Source organism: Meleagris gallopavo, chromosome 16 (genome assembly GCF_000146605.3).
Source record: "Meleagris gallopavo isolate NT-WF06-2002-E0010 breed Aviagen turkey brand Nicholas breeding stock chromosome 16, Turkey_5.1, whole genome shotgun sequence".
Taxonomy (NCBI): Eukaryota; Metazoa; Chordata; class Aves; order Galliformes; family Phasianidae; genus Meleagris; species Meleagris gallopavo.
In genome coordinates, this window is record NC_015026.2 from 894067 (window position 1) to 910236 (window position 16170).

Genomic DNA, 16170 nt, shown 5'->3' on the forward strand with positions numbered 1-16170 from the left:
CCTCCGCTCCGTTCTTTTCTGTTCTCCCGCAGGGACGAAGCGCCTTCCCGCCGCCTCCTTCCACAGCAGCGCGGCCCGTAGCAAGGAGGACTACTACCAGGTGCTGGGGGTGCCGCGCTCCGCCAGCCAGAAGGAGATCAAGAAGGCGTACTACCAGGCACGGCACGGCACGGCACGGCGGGCTGCAGCCCCGCAGCGCTGCGCAACAATGTGCTAAAGGAAATTGATCCTGTCTCTAACGCTTCTTTTTTCTCGTTCAGCTGGCAAAGAAATACCATCCTGACACAAACAAGGACGACCCTAAAGCTAAGGAGAAGTTTGCTCAGCTGGCAGAAGCCTACGAGGTAATGTGCAGCATTTTGCCATCGTGAGAAGGGGAAAAGGTTGGAGCAGCACTTGGATTAGATGGGGGGAAATATTTCCTCCTCTTACTTGTGTTTGCATGCACAGTGTCAACGTGTTCTACTTTACACTTCAGCAGCTCTGCCCCATTCATCTCTCCAGCAAATGATCTTCCCCACATTTCCAACGTAGCTGAACATGCTTTCAACTCCTTCCATTTTTGCCTGCTCTTAGCAGTGAGTGATTGGCATAGGTAGGAAAGATGGTCACTGCGGTGGAATTGCATCTTAAATGAGCAAACAAACAGAACAGTCAGCAGGTAGTGGCTCTTTGAGGAGGGTCCATTGCACTGTGCCCTGTTTCTGCTCTCTGCCTTGCTTTGTGCTGGCTGTACCTTCCACATTCACCCAACCATTCTTAGCACCAGCTTCCAAGAAATACACGAATGATCAGATGTAAAGTAAGTTATCCTTACCACGAACTGGCAACAGCTTGCCATTTTCCTGATGACAAGATAGATAGCATGGAAGAAGGGGCTTTTCATTAACTCATCTGCTCACAAGAGTGGAACGCTCTTCATAGAATCACAGAATGGCATGGGTTGAAAAGGACCTCAAAAATCATCTTGTTTCAACCCCCATGCCATGAGCAGGGTCGCCAACCACCAAACCAGGCTGCCCAGACCCACGTCCAGCCTGGATCTTGTCCAGGCTCTTCCTAACGACACAAAGGTTTGAGAATCGTAGTGTTGGTAATGCAGACAGCTTAGAGTTCCCCTGGGGCTGCCTCTATCCCAGGCAAGCTGTTCAGGGCTCTCTGGGTTACCTGAGATCTGAGGAGTGTCCTGATGGCATTGTTCTTTTGCCCAAAGGTGCTGAGTGACGAAGTGAAGCGGAAGCAGTACGATGCTTACGGGACAGCCAGTTTTGATCCTGGTGCAACAGGTGCTGGTGCTGGGCGCCAGTACTGGAGCAGTGGTCCATCGATTGATCCAGAGGAACTCTTCAGGAAAATCTTCGGGGAGTTTTCAGGATCCTCCTTTGGTGACTTTCAGAATGTGTTTGACCAGCCACAGGAGGTATGAAATGGGTGTAATTCCTGACTGTACAGAATGAAAACCGCAAAAGCTGGAGTGTGGCAATAGACTGTCACAGAGTGAGCTTCAGCAAAGAGTTTGCTTCTGAGATTGTCAGCATGTGAGCGTCCTGTAAGGGTGGGAGTGTTTTTGGTAAGCCATGGGATGCATTCTCCACACCTCTAGATCCAGTATTTTTTTGTGGACTTCATCTGGTGTTTATTCACACCGCTCAGTGCTGCCAAATAGTGTCTATCATTGTAAGGCATCTTTCCTGCTCTGAATTGTTTTACATGTCTGCTTTGTAATGCAATGCTGAAAACCACAAAATGCCTTTAAACTATAAAACAAGCCTTCCAGCGTTGGATTTGACTGCTTAATTGGCTGAATTCTTCAACTTAATTGGCTTAACTCTGCAGTGGAGCTCATTTTAAAACCTATTTCTTGTTCTTTGTACTGCGGCTAAATGCTATTTAAGCACTGACAACCTTGATTCAGGTAATGCCTTCAGAAATGCTTGGTAATCAGTACTTTTGTCTTGACTAGAAATGACTTTTCTATGATAAACAGAACTTCCTATTTTGTGGAGTCATCTTTGCTGATGATTCCTTTGCTGAGTAAGGAGTTTATTGAGGAAGAACAGATGCTTTCATTAGGATTGAAAGCCTCTACCTGTCCCCATTGCTGTATTCCCTTTAAATAAAATGCTAGGATGTATTAAAGGCCTTTCCTAAGAACAGAAAAACACAACTTCTACTTTCCTCTTCTCTATTTTTAAGTCATTCCTTCTACAAAATTGGTATAATCATCATTGCTGTAATGTTTGCCATCCTTTTGTATCCCTTCTTATTCATATGAAACAGACTCTTTCTTCCCAGAACAAGGCAGAACACTTCTGAACATGTTGTGCATCCACCTGTTTCTTTTCCCCTCCATCACCTGGATATAATTTAAGCATTGCTTGATATTTGGCCAAAACCAATTCCAGTTTGCTTAAGATCCCATCACACATTGGTTGTGGGCTGATGGCAGTGTTTCCTGTACAGTATATCATGGATCTGACATTCACACAAGCAGCAAAAGGCGTTAACAAGGAGATTGTGGTGAACATCAATGATGCCTGTGAGCGGTGCAACGGGAAAGGAAACGAACCTGGCACCAAAGTGCAGCGCTGCCACTACTGCAATGGCACTGGCATGGTAAGTTCTGTCTGAGGAGACAGCTTCTGCTGTGCTTTTCTTTCTTGGCACGAGTCACTCCCTTCCACAGTTCCTCATTAACATCATCAGTTTATCTTGAGTGAAGCCAGGTTAACGTGGACTTGATGTCATCTTCACTAGGAATATTTATTTTAAAAAATGTGCTGTCAAGCTAAAAGCAGGACTAGGTCATCTGGGGCTGTGTGTCCAGTCAACCGTATTTATGTGATGTAACAACTCTGAAATTACTTAGGACTTAAATGAAATACTTTGAATTGAGGGGGTGAGAGGAGGAGGAAAGCAAGGATAGCTTTAGGGTAGCCACTGACTGAGAAGTTGCATGCTACTTAGAGTAAGTAAAGAAATAATCAAGCTTCAGTCTTCAGATTTCTGTGCTTCACAGTGGGAACTGGCAGTCAGTCTGTGACCAGAGTTGGTTCCTGCACAGAAAGGGTACAGCTGGTCAGAGTGGGAGACAGGCTTTTCCCACTGTTTCCTCTTGTGTTTCAGTCTGAGGGGTGGCTTTCATAGCTGGGTCCATAGCTTAGTCTCCATAACTTTTTCCTGGACAGTGGCTGTAGCAATTGGACAGATCAGCGTGATGGGAAAAGGTGTTTCACCAGAGATGTAATGACCAATGGATCAGCACAACAAAAAGGTGCTATAAGGGAAGGGAAGAAGATTGCTTACCTGTATCAGAAGAGTCCAGGTTCACAGGGGAAAACTCCACCAAGGAGGGCTCTCCATAAAGAGATCTTTCCTCAGTGGCAGTCAGCCCTTAAATGAGGTCTAAGAGAGGTGCAGCCAGGCTCCACCCCTTCCCCTCACACAGCTGAATTGCCTTCACCTGTGCTGCCAGGGCTGACTGGTCCTTTCCCCAGGTGCTCAATCAGTGGCCCCCAGTCAGTTACCATACAGTGGCAATAATTCATGAGAGTGAATTGTCCTTGGGCTCTTTGGAATACAGATGTTTGTACTGCCTGGTGAAACAGCACTGCAAGGAGCTTCATTCTTGCTTCTGCCTCAAATCCTCACTTCACCTGGCCATGACATGTTTGCTCATAGTTGTGATGGTTTTCAGTGGAAACCAGAATATGATTCTGATGTGACAACTGAATCTGATCCAGCTTCTCACAAGCATTTTTGGATTTCTGAGCCACTTATCTTCCCCATCCCTATACTGCTATCACTGAACTGCCCTATCAGGTTTGTGCAATCAGGAGAGCCCAGATATGCTTGGCCAATGGCGGTGTGGAAGTGAGAGGTACCATCTTGGTAGCAAATATTTGTATGACCATTTGTGTGATCTGTTTTCTTCACTAGGAAACAATAAACACAGGCCCTTTTGTAATGCGATCCACGTGCCGAAGATGTGGAGGTCGTGCTTCCATCATCACAACACCATGTGTGGTGTGCCGAGGGACGGGGCAAACCAAACAGAAGAAGACAGTGATAGTTCCTGTGCCAGCTGGTTAGTGTTGGATTTGTGTGCTGCTGTCTTTTAACTGACCACAGTTAGTTCCACGAGGGTTTGACAGTCTCCCAATTGAATTCCAAGTGCTTAATTATACCAGCAACTTTGTTTTCCCACACTGGAAGCTTAAGCTGTGCAGGTGTAGGTGGGGTGTGCATGCTGGGGTGGTGTGAACTCCTCCAGTTACCCTACTCTATTACTTGGAGCTGCTTACTTACCTGTAGGCACTTACCTGTAAAGCGTGGCTTTCTCTGCCAGCTGCGGGTGTCAAAGCAACATAAAGATGTTTTGCTTTGGAGAAGTTATCTTAAGAACAAAGCAGACTGATAGCTTGGTCATTGAAAGTGTTCGTGATGAGAAACTTTCTGACCGTGCGTTCGTATGTGGTAGATAAAAATGTTTGCCCCTTTTTGAGCTGAAGTTCTGGTTCTTGTATGGATCCTTCTAGACAAGTTTTGAAGAGTGAAACTTTCCAAAGATTTTGTCAACTTGCATTTCTCATTGTTCTTGATGAAATTAGGGGGGATGGGAATCTTGAAAGCCTTAGCTTAGCTCAGAGAAGTTTGGTGTTTGCTTTTGTCAGTGGAAGGAAACAAAAAAAAAAAGAAGAGCAGTGGGACTGAGGACTTGATGCCTTAAGACTGCCCCACGTGGCAGCGTGTAGTTTTCCAGTAGCTTGCAGAGGCTGCCCAGCATGCCTGAGTCTGATGCATTTCCTACAAGAATTCTGTAGGGATTGAGGTTATGAAGCTGTGAAAGGGGGCCCCTCTGCTTGGCAGCACAATCTCCTCTGAGGCACAGCTGTGTGCTCCTGCACCTCCCAGACTGGGGCTTGCTGTGCTTTCCACTGGCAGGTCTTGTGCCTCTGCTCCTCAGGTGCTGCTGAGGTGGGATGGCAAGGGATCTGAGCAGAAAAGCTGCAGGAATTCCAGTAGCATGTGGATTACAACAAGATAACTTTCCTTTTCCCACCCCTCCCTCCCCCCTTCCTGCTTGCAGGTGTTGAGGATGGGCAGACAGTTCGGATGCCTGTAGGCAAGAAGGAAATTTTCATTACCTTCCGGGTGCGTATTGTTACTAATGCTGTTACTTACTCCCTTCACAACTGCGAGGGAAGTCTGAATAGGGGGTGACAGGAGAAAGCAAGTGATCCTTTGAAACAGCTGAGGTAACATGATCTGTGTGAGCTTGTAGAAGATTTGCATTGTAATGTTCAGTCTGCTCCTCAAGAGCCCTGCTGCTTGTTCCAGGATGAGGCCTTTATGGTCGCGTGCATCCAAATACAGAGCAGGTTCTCAATGCCTTGAGATTTTGATGTGGAGATCTGGAGGAGCTTTCTGCTTGCAGGGCTGCAGGAATGCACACACAAGGCTGGCTGGTCAAGTGTCCTTTTGCAGGTTTACATTAAGTGCTGCTTTGCACATTCTTTGTAGCTGAGGGCCCTCTTCTCCTGCAGGTATGCTGTTATCTGCACCTCTGTCGATGAGAACTTGTTTCCATTACCTTTGTGGTGCAGGAGAATTTAATTCTCTTCCAGCTTGTGAAGCTACTACGAAAGTTCTTGCCTTCCTTCTCTGGCTTTCCCTTTTTCAGGGTCCTGGACAAGACAGTGTCATCTTTGTCTCTGCAGAACTGCACTGACTGTAATGAACCAACAAACAGGATTAGTGGGGGAGTTGCAGAGATAAGCAGACATACTCCCAGATCTCTGGCTAATTAGAGTTATGTAATGATCTGTGTTTTTACGAAAGACTGAACATTAAGCTAAACTTCTTAGTCATTACCATGGACATTAAGAATATGACTACTGCTTTCTGGTATGTTTTCTGCTGAGATCTTTCAAAGCAGTTTACCTTGTTAACCTTGTATTGTTCTGCTCACTGTGTTGTGGAACTGCCTGCCTTTTAGGTTCAAAAAAGTTCAGTGTTCAGAAGAAATGGAGCAGATATCCATTCAGACCTCCTTATTTCAGTAGCACAAGCTGTTCTGGGAGGGACAGCCAGATGTCAAGGCCTGTACGAGACGATCAACATCACAGTAAGTACTGTTATGTGGAAGAGCTCTGCCATCAATCAGTGTGGGACATCAGAGCCCTTTCCTTTTCTGGAAAGATGATGTAAATCTCCTGAGTCTGTCAAGATCAGGTTTCAGACTTGTTAAGGATTGAGTGTCAGGTAGTTTGTGACCTGCTTTGGTCACACCTTTACAGCTTACTGTAAAGGGACACAGGGACACGGGAAGGAGGGGCTGGATGGATTGCTGGTCAAATCCCATCCAATATCTACTAAACTGTGCTAGGTTCTTTTACTCTGTCCTGAAAAAGCTTGTCCATCAGTATTGACTTCACCACTGAATGTGCTTAGCTGCACCAATGTACCAGATCTGCCATCTTATTTTGAATCTTGCTAGAGAAATAGTTAATTATGGTAAATATGTAATAACTATATACATGCATACAATGGAGTAATGAATGTGACACCTCTGTGTTCACAGATACCCCCTGGTATTCAGCCAGACCAGAGAATTCGAATGAGTGGGAAAGGCATTCCCAAGGTTAATAGTTATGGCTATGGAGACCACTACATTCACATAAAGATAAAAGTTCCTCAGTAAGTAATGCAAGTTTCTGTGAAATCTTAAGCTTTTTGCTGTAAGCAATCCTGAATCCCAGAAATATATAGGTAGCCCTACACCTGCATATGTTCCTGAATAACTGCCAGTTTCTGTCTGGATCCCAGTTACATAGATTAGTGTTCTGGCTTTTAACACGTCTGTGCTCTTAAAACTATAGTTTGTTGCCTGACACTGACCACCCTCTGCTCGTGTACAAAGCAAACTCTTTAGCTTATGTTGTGCTCATGAGCCAAGGAATTCATTCCCTGAGCTCCGCCCTAAGATGTTCTATTGCAGCTCCACACAGTTCCTCTCAGCACTTAAAAGATTTTGGTTTTTTTGGTGAAAAGCAGTGGGTAACATCTGTCCCACTGGGCTTACTTATAGATTGCTCACATGAAGAGCACCGTAGGGATTCTCAGTGAAAGCCAGAAGTATTAGTCCTCTACTTCTATTAGCTGCCTCTTGTGCTTCTTGCCAGAGGAGACCAAGGAAACGTGCAAATGCATTTGTCTCTAAAGGCAGCCATTACCAGTGCTTCTGTCTTTGACCTGCAGGAGGCTGACGGATCGCCAGAGAGCCTTAATGATGAGCTATGCTGAGGATGAGACAGATGTGGATGGCACAGTGAATGGAGTCACAAATACAGCATCAGGTGAGCTGGGGGAACGAGTGTCCCTTCCCCACGGAGCTGGTGTGGGTGTGCTCAGTGCTTCCTGAGGGCTCAAGCACAGGAAGGTGAGCTGAGGTGGCGTTCAGATGGTGTTGTCAGCACAACCTGCCCAGCATGTTATTTTAGAAATCATTTCAGTGTGATGCTAATAGGCTGCGGCATAAAACAAAGTAGCCTCTTCCCAGGAAGCATTACTCTGCTATTCACTGGGCAAAGTCTTTGTGATCAAGGAGTAGGTATTGAAATACTACAGGGTCCCAACAAGATCTGGTGAGTCTCACTACAGTGATGGATGCCTTCTACTGCCTGCTCTCACCCCTGTGCCAGTAGTAACTTCTTCACTGCAGAGAAGGAGAAGGGAATGTGCTTCAGGCCAGCTCTTTGCATAAGAGAATCAGTTCTCAGTGCTTGCTTCTGCCTGCAGTGGGATGTTTCTCCTTGGAAGCTGAAGGGGAACATTGCTGTCAAGGTTGCTCTGAGCCATGCTCTGTGCACATGGGGAAACCTTGGATAGAAATGGTCGTTGGTGCCAAGTGTTGGCTGTAGTCAGCAGACAGCACCAAGCAGGTAGAGATCATGCAGTTAGCTGAGAGCTTTGTAAAGCTGCATTTTCAGCTCCAGATTAAAAACCCAGATCCAGAAATTGTGTCTCAACTCAATAGGTGTCCACTGAAACCTATCTGGCATCAGTAGCAGTTATTCTGCTCACAAAGAAGCAAAGTCACTTCTGACAGGTTCTTGGCAATAGCAGGCAAAGTATCTACAGGTAGACTAATAATCATATACAGAAAGAAGAGTTGAACTCACCTAGCTGATAAAGAAGCTCCCTGGTTACATAGCACTCTCCAGAGAGCAGCCAAGGTCCAAGAGATGCTCTTCCTTTAGTGGCTGGCCCTTATATGAGCCATGTGGGGACCCACCCTACCCTGGGCCCCTTCTGGTCACATAAGAAGCACAGGTGCAAACAATTCCTGTGCTCCCTGGGCCAGCTGAAGCCCTTCACCAGGTGCTCAATCACCAGTTCAAGATGTGACCTTACAGTTCCCTTACAGCATCTAAAGACAAAATATATGTTGAACAGTCAGGCAAGGCAAAAGTTTGATCTTTTCTAAAAGCAAACCACTGTTTTCTTTGCTCATACTGAACAGTGAGCTTTTTAATGCCTGATAGACTGTGGTTTGTTCTTGTTTGAAACCAAAAAGGGCATTTATGACTGTGTGCTGCTAGGTAAAGGAGTCTGTCAAAGCTGCCAAATGATCTTGGAAGCTCAGGTCCTCTCAGCGTCACATGCCAAAACCTGAGGATATAGGCTGAAGTTCAGGATATTGGAAGGTGCAGTGAACTACACTTACCAATCTTTTATAGTGCTTTGATAGCACAAAACTTAATGGGATTGTTTTTTCCACTGCAAGTAAACATTAAAGATTATCTTGAGAGGAAGGGCAGAGATCTCTTAAACACAATTAAGCAACAAGGTGGATTAAAAGCAATGCCAGTAGTTTGCAGTTCAGAGACAGGCTGCTGCTGAATGCTTATCCTTGTTCAGGGAGGCCTGAGTGGATGGAGGCACGTTGTGCCTGAGGATTTCACAGCATTGCATCAGTGTGAACTCGAGAGGCAGCCGGGGGAGGATGGGGAGGGCTGGGCTTTGTGTCCTCTGTGTGCAAAGAAAGCTTGAGGAAGATTTGGGTTTTTTTGTTATTGACAAACTGTAGATAAAGCAGAGTAGCAAATAATGTTGGATTTTGTATTTTTTTTCTTGCTGTAGCCACTTCTCAGGACTTTTTCTAAATAAGATGGACTTGCTGGCTGCTGCCAGTAAGATTCCTTATGTAGACATTTGTTCTGAAATACCTGTAGCCTTCTTCATTTTAGCCTGAGTTCAGTTTCTCCTTGATGCATGAGAATGGCTTGTGACAGGCTCCCACTGTGGTTTCACACTGCTTTGCACTAGTGATGGCACAGACTGAAGCATGGGGAGACAGACCATTTCAGGGAGCACCACGCAGGTCTTTGTTCCATTAGGTGACACCCATCTGCAGTATAAAGTCACGAACTTGTGCTAAGTCACCAACTCAGTGACAGACTCTCACTACTTCCACTTTGTGTTCAAAGCCTGTCAGGCCCTGACTTGAGTGTGCAGCACAAGAGTTCCCTTGCTGGTTGGAGGGCTGGGAAGAGGGAAGGGACCAGTGTCATTCTCCTCTCAGAGTTCTGGGCTCCAGGCTGTGCAGCACTTTTCACTGCAGGTGCTCCCAGTCCTGCAGCTCACTGCCAGGCACAGTGCTGGTGGCCCCTCGTGGTCAGAGGTATCCAAGTGTGAGGATGCTGGCAAAACCAGCTGGCTTGACCATTCCCAGTCTGGAATAACTCTCTCCCTTTGTCAGGGGTGTTGGCTGCTGGTGGGAGGTGTAGCAGGCTGAGGAATGTATCTGACTGCAGCCCTTTGCTGTTTGTGTCCAGGTGGCAGGGCCACGGCTAGTGCTGACAGGCCTGAGGCTGAGGAGAACAAGGAGGGATTCCTTTCCAAACTTAAGAAAATGTTTAGTTCCTGATACCCATCTGAGGTAGGAAGCCTCTTATGTTTTGTCATCGTCTTTTCCTCACACTAAGCAGAATTTGCCGTTCTTGGGAGGTAGAAGAAGCAAAAGTACAGCACTGCTTCTTACTTAGCCTCAGGCCTTCCAGCCACCGATGTGAGAAGCCCTAGCTGTCCTGTGTGACCCGGAGGGAAAAGCCAGAAACCAAACTGCATCGTTGCTGCACCAAAAGGGGAAATGCTGGATCCATCCACAGGGAGGTGGTTGACCTCTCCCGCAGCCCTGCTTCCATGAAGCACCTGCCCACTCAGTGCAGTACCCGATTCAGTGCACTGAGGGTGTTTCTGTGAGCTGGTGAAGCAGGGCTGGGCACTGCTGCTGCCATGCAGGAGCTTGCTGGGAGGCACGGATGGGCCTGCAGTGCCTCCAGTGCTGGTCCTCAGGCTGGACTCACCCCTAATGGGGACTGACAGCACCAGAACCTGCCAGGAAGGATCAGCAGTCCTGGAAAGCACAACAAAGCCCACGGCACACAGATGAGCAGTGTTGTAGCTTGGGGCCCAGCTACCTTTTAGTTGGTGTTGGGGTGCTGTAAGGGAGCTCTGCAGGCTTGAAAACATCACTTCAGCCATAGCAGACTGGTGTTCTGGATTCTAGGGTCTCAGCTCAGCTTCCTCTCACTGTCAGCTCCAAGCTCATCTTAGCTGTAACTAACGAAGCGTGACTGCAGTTTGGGTGTGAGGTGCTCTCACTCCTGTGCCTGTAAGACAGTCTGGAGGGGCTGTGCACTTTAGGCTGATGCATTCAGGAAAACCTTAGCATTTTACTTGCTTCACTCGCAGGGAAACGTTCTACTGGAAACTGAGAGCCAGCAGCAGCACATTATCTAAGCAGTTGGGGATGAATCCTGGCAGCAGGCGCTGGAGAGTGAAGGATGTCAGTCAGCAGCACGCTGAGAATCCCAGCTGGAGAGGCCACAAACCACTGAGGCACCAACAACCATCACGATACAGAAGCAACCCACTGTCCTAGGAAATGCTAACGAAGGAAAATGCCAGCTTTGCAGTAACGGGGATATTTCTTGAGGCTGCTCCGCTGTCCCTGATGCCACTGGAAGTCTATTTGTTAATAATAGCAAAAATTGTTCAAAATCCAATGCAGTGGAAGTGTGAAATAAAAATTGTCCATCCAGCACAAAACAGCTTGCTGTATGGAGCCTGAGATTGCTGCTGCTCACTCAGGTGCCCTTACGAATGCTACATGTGCTGTGTCAACTTGGCACCATGTATTTTCTCCTAGGAAGTTTGGTGCATCAGTGACTTCTAACACTGTCTTCATGACACAGTCTCCCTTTTGCCTGTCAGAGCCCAGCTGCCCAGGCTTCCTCAGCAGCTCTGGGGGTTCTTAGTCCTGCTGATTTCCTGCAGCGATGGAATCTGTGCTTTGCCTCAGGTTTCCTTCCACACCCACCCCAATTAACTGAAGTCACAACACAGATATTGTTGCTTCTGAAAGGGTGAAAGTTAATCACCAACCTCTTCGCCAGTTTGTCCAAACTACTTTATTACATTAGCACAACACCCATAGCATAAATGATTGGTAAAAAGTCATTGTTCCTACATGTGAGAGTAGAGGGGAAGCGGATCACCCCTTCCAGGCGGAGTTGAGCTCTTGCAGTGAGTATTTTCATGGTTAGTGTAGCCTGCTGTTTGCTGTACTGTGCAGGTACCATCAGCCCACAAACTAATCGATCAGTTCAACGAGAACGTCGTAGTCCTGCCCTTAATTTGCTGAAATAAAGCACGCGTTGCCTCCTGATTAAACTGTCTGTAAAGTGATTCTGTATTCATGTAAATAAGATGGACTTGATAAAGATATTTAACATTCGCTGTGCTTTGCTGCCTTGTTTACTCTTCACACCTCCTTCCTCTGCTGGTTTGGCTGTTACTGGGGCTGGGAGGGCAAGGCTGGATAACACAGCATCTGTCTCATGGCTGCAGCTGACTCTTAAGCACAACAGCCATGTCCCAGAGCTCTAATCCAAATGATACCTTTGGGGGATGGTGAGGAAACCTTTGTAAACAAGTCTTAAATGTGAAGGTTGGACCGTCTGGCAGAAGTTTTACTCAGCTAATGAGGGTGGTGTTTGAAATTGGTCCTGGGAGCCCAGAGGCCAGGCTGCAGCTGCTGAGAGCTGCCTAGCCTGAGGAATTAGGCTGTCAGCAGGAGCCTGGCAGCACAGCTGCTGGGTTACACAGCACAGTACCCTCAGTGCTGACAGTGAGGCTAAGGACACTTCTTTGCCAGGGTGATGCTAACACAGGGCAACATCTCTGCAAGTGTGCTGCTATGCCTGCTGGCTTACCTGTGGTGCCTGAACGTGGTCCAAGGAGAAACCAGAGCTGCTTTTGGGTACCTGGAATGTCTAAGAGAAGGCACTGCCTTTCTGGGCATAGAGCTGCTGACATTTGAGTGCATCACTGCTGCTTAGAGTGCTTAGAGCTGCCTAGGAAATGTGATCCTGAGAAATTAAGCCACCACCTCATAGACAGGAAAACACCCCAAATCACTGAACACCTCCCTGAAGATAGCGTGCAAAGTAGTGCTTCTCCCACCTGTCTGGATCAGTCTCCACCAAGTAGGGTGGCTACAGGTGCAGCAAAGCTCTTCCCACCTCTCCCATCAGCATGCTGCTCCTGTGGGGCAGCCCCCAGGCACTTAAGAGTCAGCTGCATGGCTCATGGCCAGGATCCTGCTATGGCTGCAGGAGCTTGGGTGGAAGACTGGAGAACAAAAGGTCAGAAAGCAGCCTTGTTGTCTGCCAGCCACTGTTGGAAGGTGCGGGCCTTGGGGTTGAGTTTCATGGTCAGCTCCACGCTGCGGTCTGGCTTCAGGGCATAGAAACGGAACATGTTGGCCAGCTCCTTTGCTCCAGGGAAGCCAAGTTTCTCGTACTCCTCTGGGGTGATCTGCAAAGAATTGAGCAAAAACAGTCTCCGTAAGGCAGAGTCTGCTGGGGCATTTCCCTTGCACCACACAGGAACTGCGTTAATTTACACTGGAGAGGGGGGATCTGCTGCTCAGCAAGTCTATTTAGTTAAGTTTGTATAAAGCAAATGGCAGCCCTGTGGGCACAAGAAGGGGTGTGTGTAGGGGAAATCACGCAGCACAGATGCTCAGGCACTTTCTGCGTGCCCCAAGCCAGCTGCCTCCCAAAGCCACAGCCGTTTGGCAAGGCAGTGTCACCGAGCCCAACCTGCTCAGTGCCAGCACAGCCAGTCAGGGCTGGGGGTCAGTGCAGCCACCAGGAGCTCCTTCCTGCCCCAAGGCCATGGCTGAGCCCCTCTAGAAGCACTGCTTGGGGTATCTGGGAGAGCTCAAGCACCTCAGGCTGCCAACTGGTCCCACAGGACATGCTGTCCCTGCCTGAATCACTGTTTCTGCACTGTGCTGAAGCCTTTAGGTGGCCTGGGAACAAAGGTCTGCTTGTCTGTCCCAGGGAAAGGAGAATCTACAAGGAGCATCAGAGGTGTACTGTCCTCAAAGCAGAAAGCTGCTGCATAACCTGCCTGTTTTAACAGCTGCTCAAGCACAGCAGCACAGACAAAGCACAAAGAAATAAAAGAAAGCTCAAGAGGCACTGAGAGTCACCGTGACAGTGCAAAATAGAGAGGCTTTGGGCTAAGAGGTGCTGAAGGGAGGGGCAAGCAAATACCTTTTTTCTAAGTGCCCAACCCCAGTAACAATCACCCTACCGTGGCAGTGCCTGGAGACCTCACACTTCTGTTATCCCTCAGTCAAGCAAGACCTGCCCAGGCACACCACAAATGATTCATCACAATGACAGGGCAGTTTCCATCCTAGCATGCATTCCTAGCAGCACATGGACAGCAGGACATTTCCTGGACTGAGCACTGGGCTGTAACAAACCCGTACAGGGGGCTGTAAGGGCCCTCCACCCCAGCAGCTCTTGATGCTGCCACAGGTGAGGAGCTGCAGCTGTGCCAGGGCACCAATTTGCTGCAGCTGTCCATGCTCAGACCCTCAACCAGAGCCCACACTATTCCACACCAACAGGAGAGGCCGAGTGTGCTCCTACACTACCACCACGTCCACCAGCAGCAGCCCGGCTGCACAGACACAGAGCACCCCACTGCTAGTAAGGCAGGGGACCATCCACCCACTGCCCCAGCCCCTCCTTCAAGGCAGGCTGCAGGGCTCTGATCCAGCTTCCCTCCACCTCGAGAGCATCAAACACACCGAGGGACACTTCCTACCTTGGAGTCTTCCACGGTCTTGCCTGTCTGCTGGGAGAAGGCAGCAGCATACTCCGCCACAGTGAGCTTGCCAGTGCTGAGCCCGATCACTTGGCCTACGTACTGCTCTGGGGACTTCAGCAGGCTGAGCACAATGGGCCCCAAATCCTCCACCGCCATCCCATCCATGGGGGTGTCCCCCATGGGCAGCCCTGTCGGGGAGAGATTGATCCCAGTCAGAGCAGCGCCAGGGAGCCCAGCTTCCGGGATACGCAGCCTGAGATTTTGGCACCTGGCCTCTGAACACAAGGTGAGGAAAAGCCAATGCACTGGCAGTCCAAACCACAGATGCACACACTGGACTGAGCAAGGAGATCGTTGCCCCTACAGCCAGAGCAGCATCATGACTTGCCTGTTAGTGCAGTCTGACCTCTGACCTCCACAGGTCACAGCACAGGGTGCTGGGGTATTCCACGACACCCTGGGACCTGCAGAGAAGCCCCCAGCACCTCACACAGCACTGGGGTCTCACTATTTTCTTGCAGACCTCCAAACAGGCCCAAAGGACCACAGGGCAGCCACAACTTGCTGCTGCCAAACCAGGACATGCCCCTTTCTGCTCCCCATCAGTCTGCAGAGGTGCTGTGAGTACCCTAGCAAAACACCAGCCGATAAGACACCGTGGCACACGCTGTGCATATATTTGTAGCTCAGATTTTTAGCTTCCATGCAGGGCTAGACCGCTACCTTGGGTAAACCCCAGTCAGCGGGAGCAGAAGCACACAGGGTTATGGTCACACTGCTCACTGTGGAGAAGCCCACGGAAGGGACAGTTTCTCCAGCACGGTGCACATTGTGAGCACTAGAGATCGTGAGCTGCAGAGTTAGAAGTCCCATCTTACCCAGTAAAAACTTGTCTCCCTGCGGGGCCTTCTGGGGCTTGAAGCTGGAGAGGAAATTCTCAAAGTAGAACGGCAGTCGGACGGACGTGGCGGGCACATTGACTGCACGGAAATACTCCTCCACCACTCCCTTGCCATCGAAGTGGAGCACCTCCAGGTGGCCCTTGGTCAGCTGCTTCACGTTCTCCAGGCCGCTGTACACCACGTGCTGCAAACCCAGGCGCTTCGACAGGTCAGCAAGCCGCTTCCCCTGCGTGAAGTCACAGAGCCATGAGGAGGGGCACGGCTCCCTTGGTGTGCATACAGGCTCTCGTCCCCACACACCTCTTTGCCCTCTGTTGCACTGGGCAGGAGGGCAGTGCCCAATACACCAGCTGTGCAAGCTCCTCTGCACCTGCTATCCTGAGCTGGCAGCAGGACTCAGGCCTGAGCACAGCCAGCAGCCTGGCCAGGTGGAGCGGAGTCCTCTGCTAACATCACCCTGCACCACGAGGAGCAGGAACCTCTGAGCTCCTTCTGGAATCACGCAAACACCGACTCTGAGAACCTGCCATGGACCCACCCTAGTAAATCTTATCTTCCAAAACCATAAGCCTGCCCTGGGGTCAATTCCTCCCATTGAGAAATACTCTGAGATTCGTGATTCCACAGCACGTTTTGGCCCCGATGCTGCAAGTGCAGCAGAGCCCAGGCAGCTGCGGCTCAGCACAGGGAGGCTTTGGAGGCAGCCTGCCCACCCCTGGGCACAACTACGTACCAAATCTTGTGGCACCCAGCTGCTCCCTGACGGCACCAGATATTGGAGCCACAGCTACGAGGAAACAGGGAGGAGAGCCCAGCCTTGCACAGACCGGGACCCGATTCCTTCACGAGTCCTCAGCCCTTTCGCGGCCCGGACGCCCACACCCAGGACAAGGCTGCACCCACACCCCAACACCGCCGGTACCTGCTCGATTTCCTTCTCCTTGCTGCAGTGCTCCCAGAAGTTGGTCACGACGAAGGCTCCGTACGCGCCCTCCAGGGCTTCCTCCAGAGTCCGCTCGTCGTCCTGGTCCGCCCGCACCAGCTGTGCGCCCAGCCGCCGCAGCTCCGCCGC

The 16170-nt window shown here is 49.4% G+C and overlaps 2 protein-coding genes across 2 annotated transcripts in view; one reads left to right on the top strand and one right to left on the bottom strand.

Moving 5' to 3' along the window:
- Position 1: 1 nt before the first annotated feature.
- Positions 2-11803, top strand: DNAJA3 (DnaJ heat shock protein family (Hsp40) member A3; the record flags this gene model as incomplete). Its single annotated transcript, XM_010719747.1, has 11 exons — positions 2-157; positions 261-344; positions 1214-1420; positions 2464-2616; positions 3940-4087; positions 5090-5154; positions 5999-6127; positions 6584-6699; positions 7261-7358; positions 9840-9943; positions 10759-11803. Coding segments are annotated over 10 exons (1248 nt in total), but the record flags the coding sequence as incomplete, so codon positions are not given.
- Positions 11459-16170, bottom strand: part of NMRAL1 (NmrA like redox sensor 1) — a 6833-nt gene continuing 2121 nt past the window's right edge. Inside the window, exons 2-5 of the mRNA XM_010719748.2 lie at positions 16021-16168; positions 15075-15324; positions 14194-14384; positions 11459-12885 (exon numbers count right to left, since the gene is read on the bottom strand). Of these exons, the coding sequence (XP_010718050.1) occupies positions 12715-12885; positions 14194-14384; positions 15075-15324; positions 16021-16168 (760 nt within the window). The 3' untranslated portion in view covers positions 11459-12714. The remainder of the gene's footprint in view (positions 12886-14193; positions 14385-15074; positions 15325-16020; positions 16169-16170) is intronic.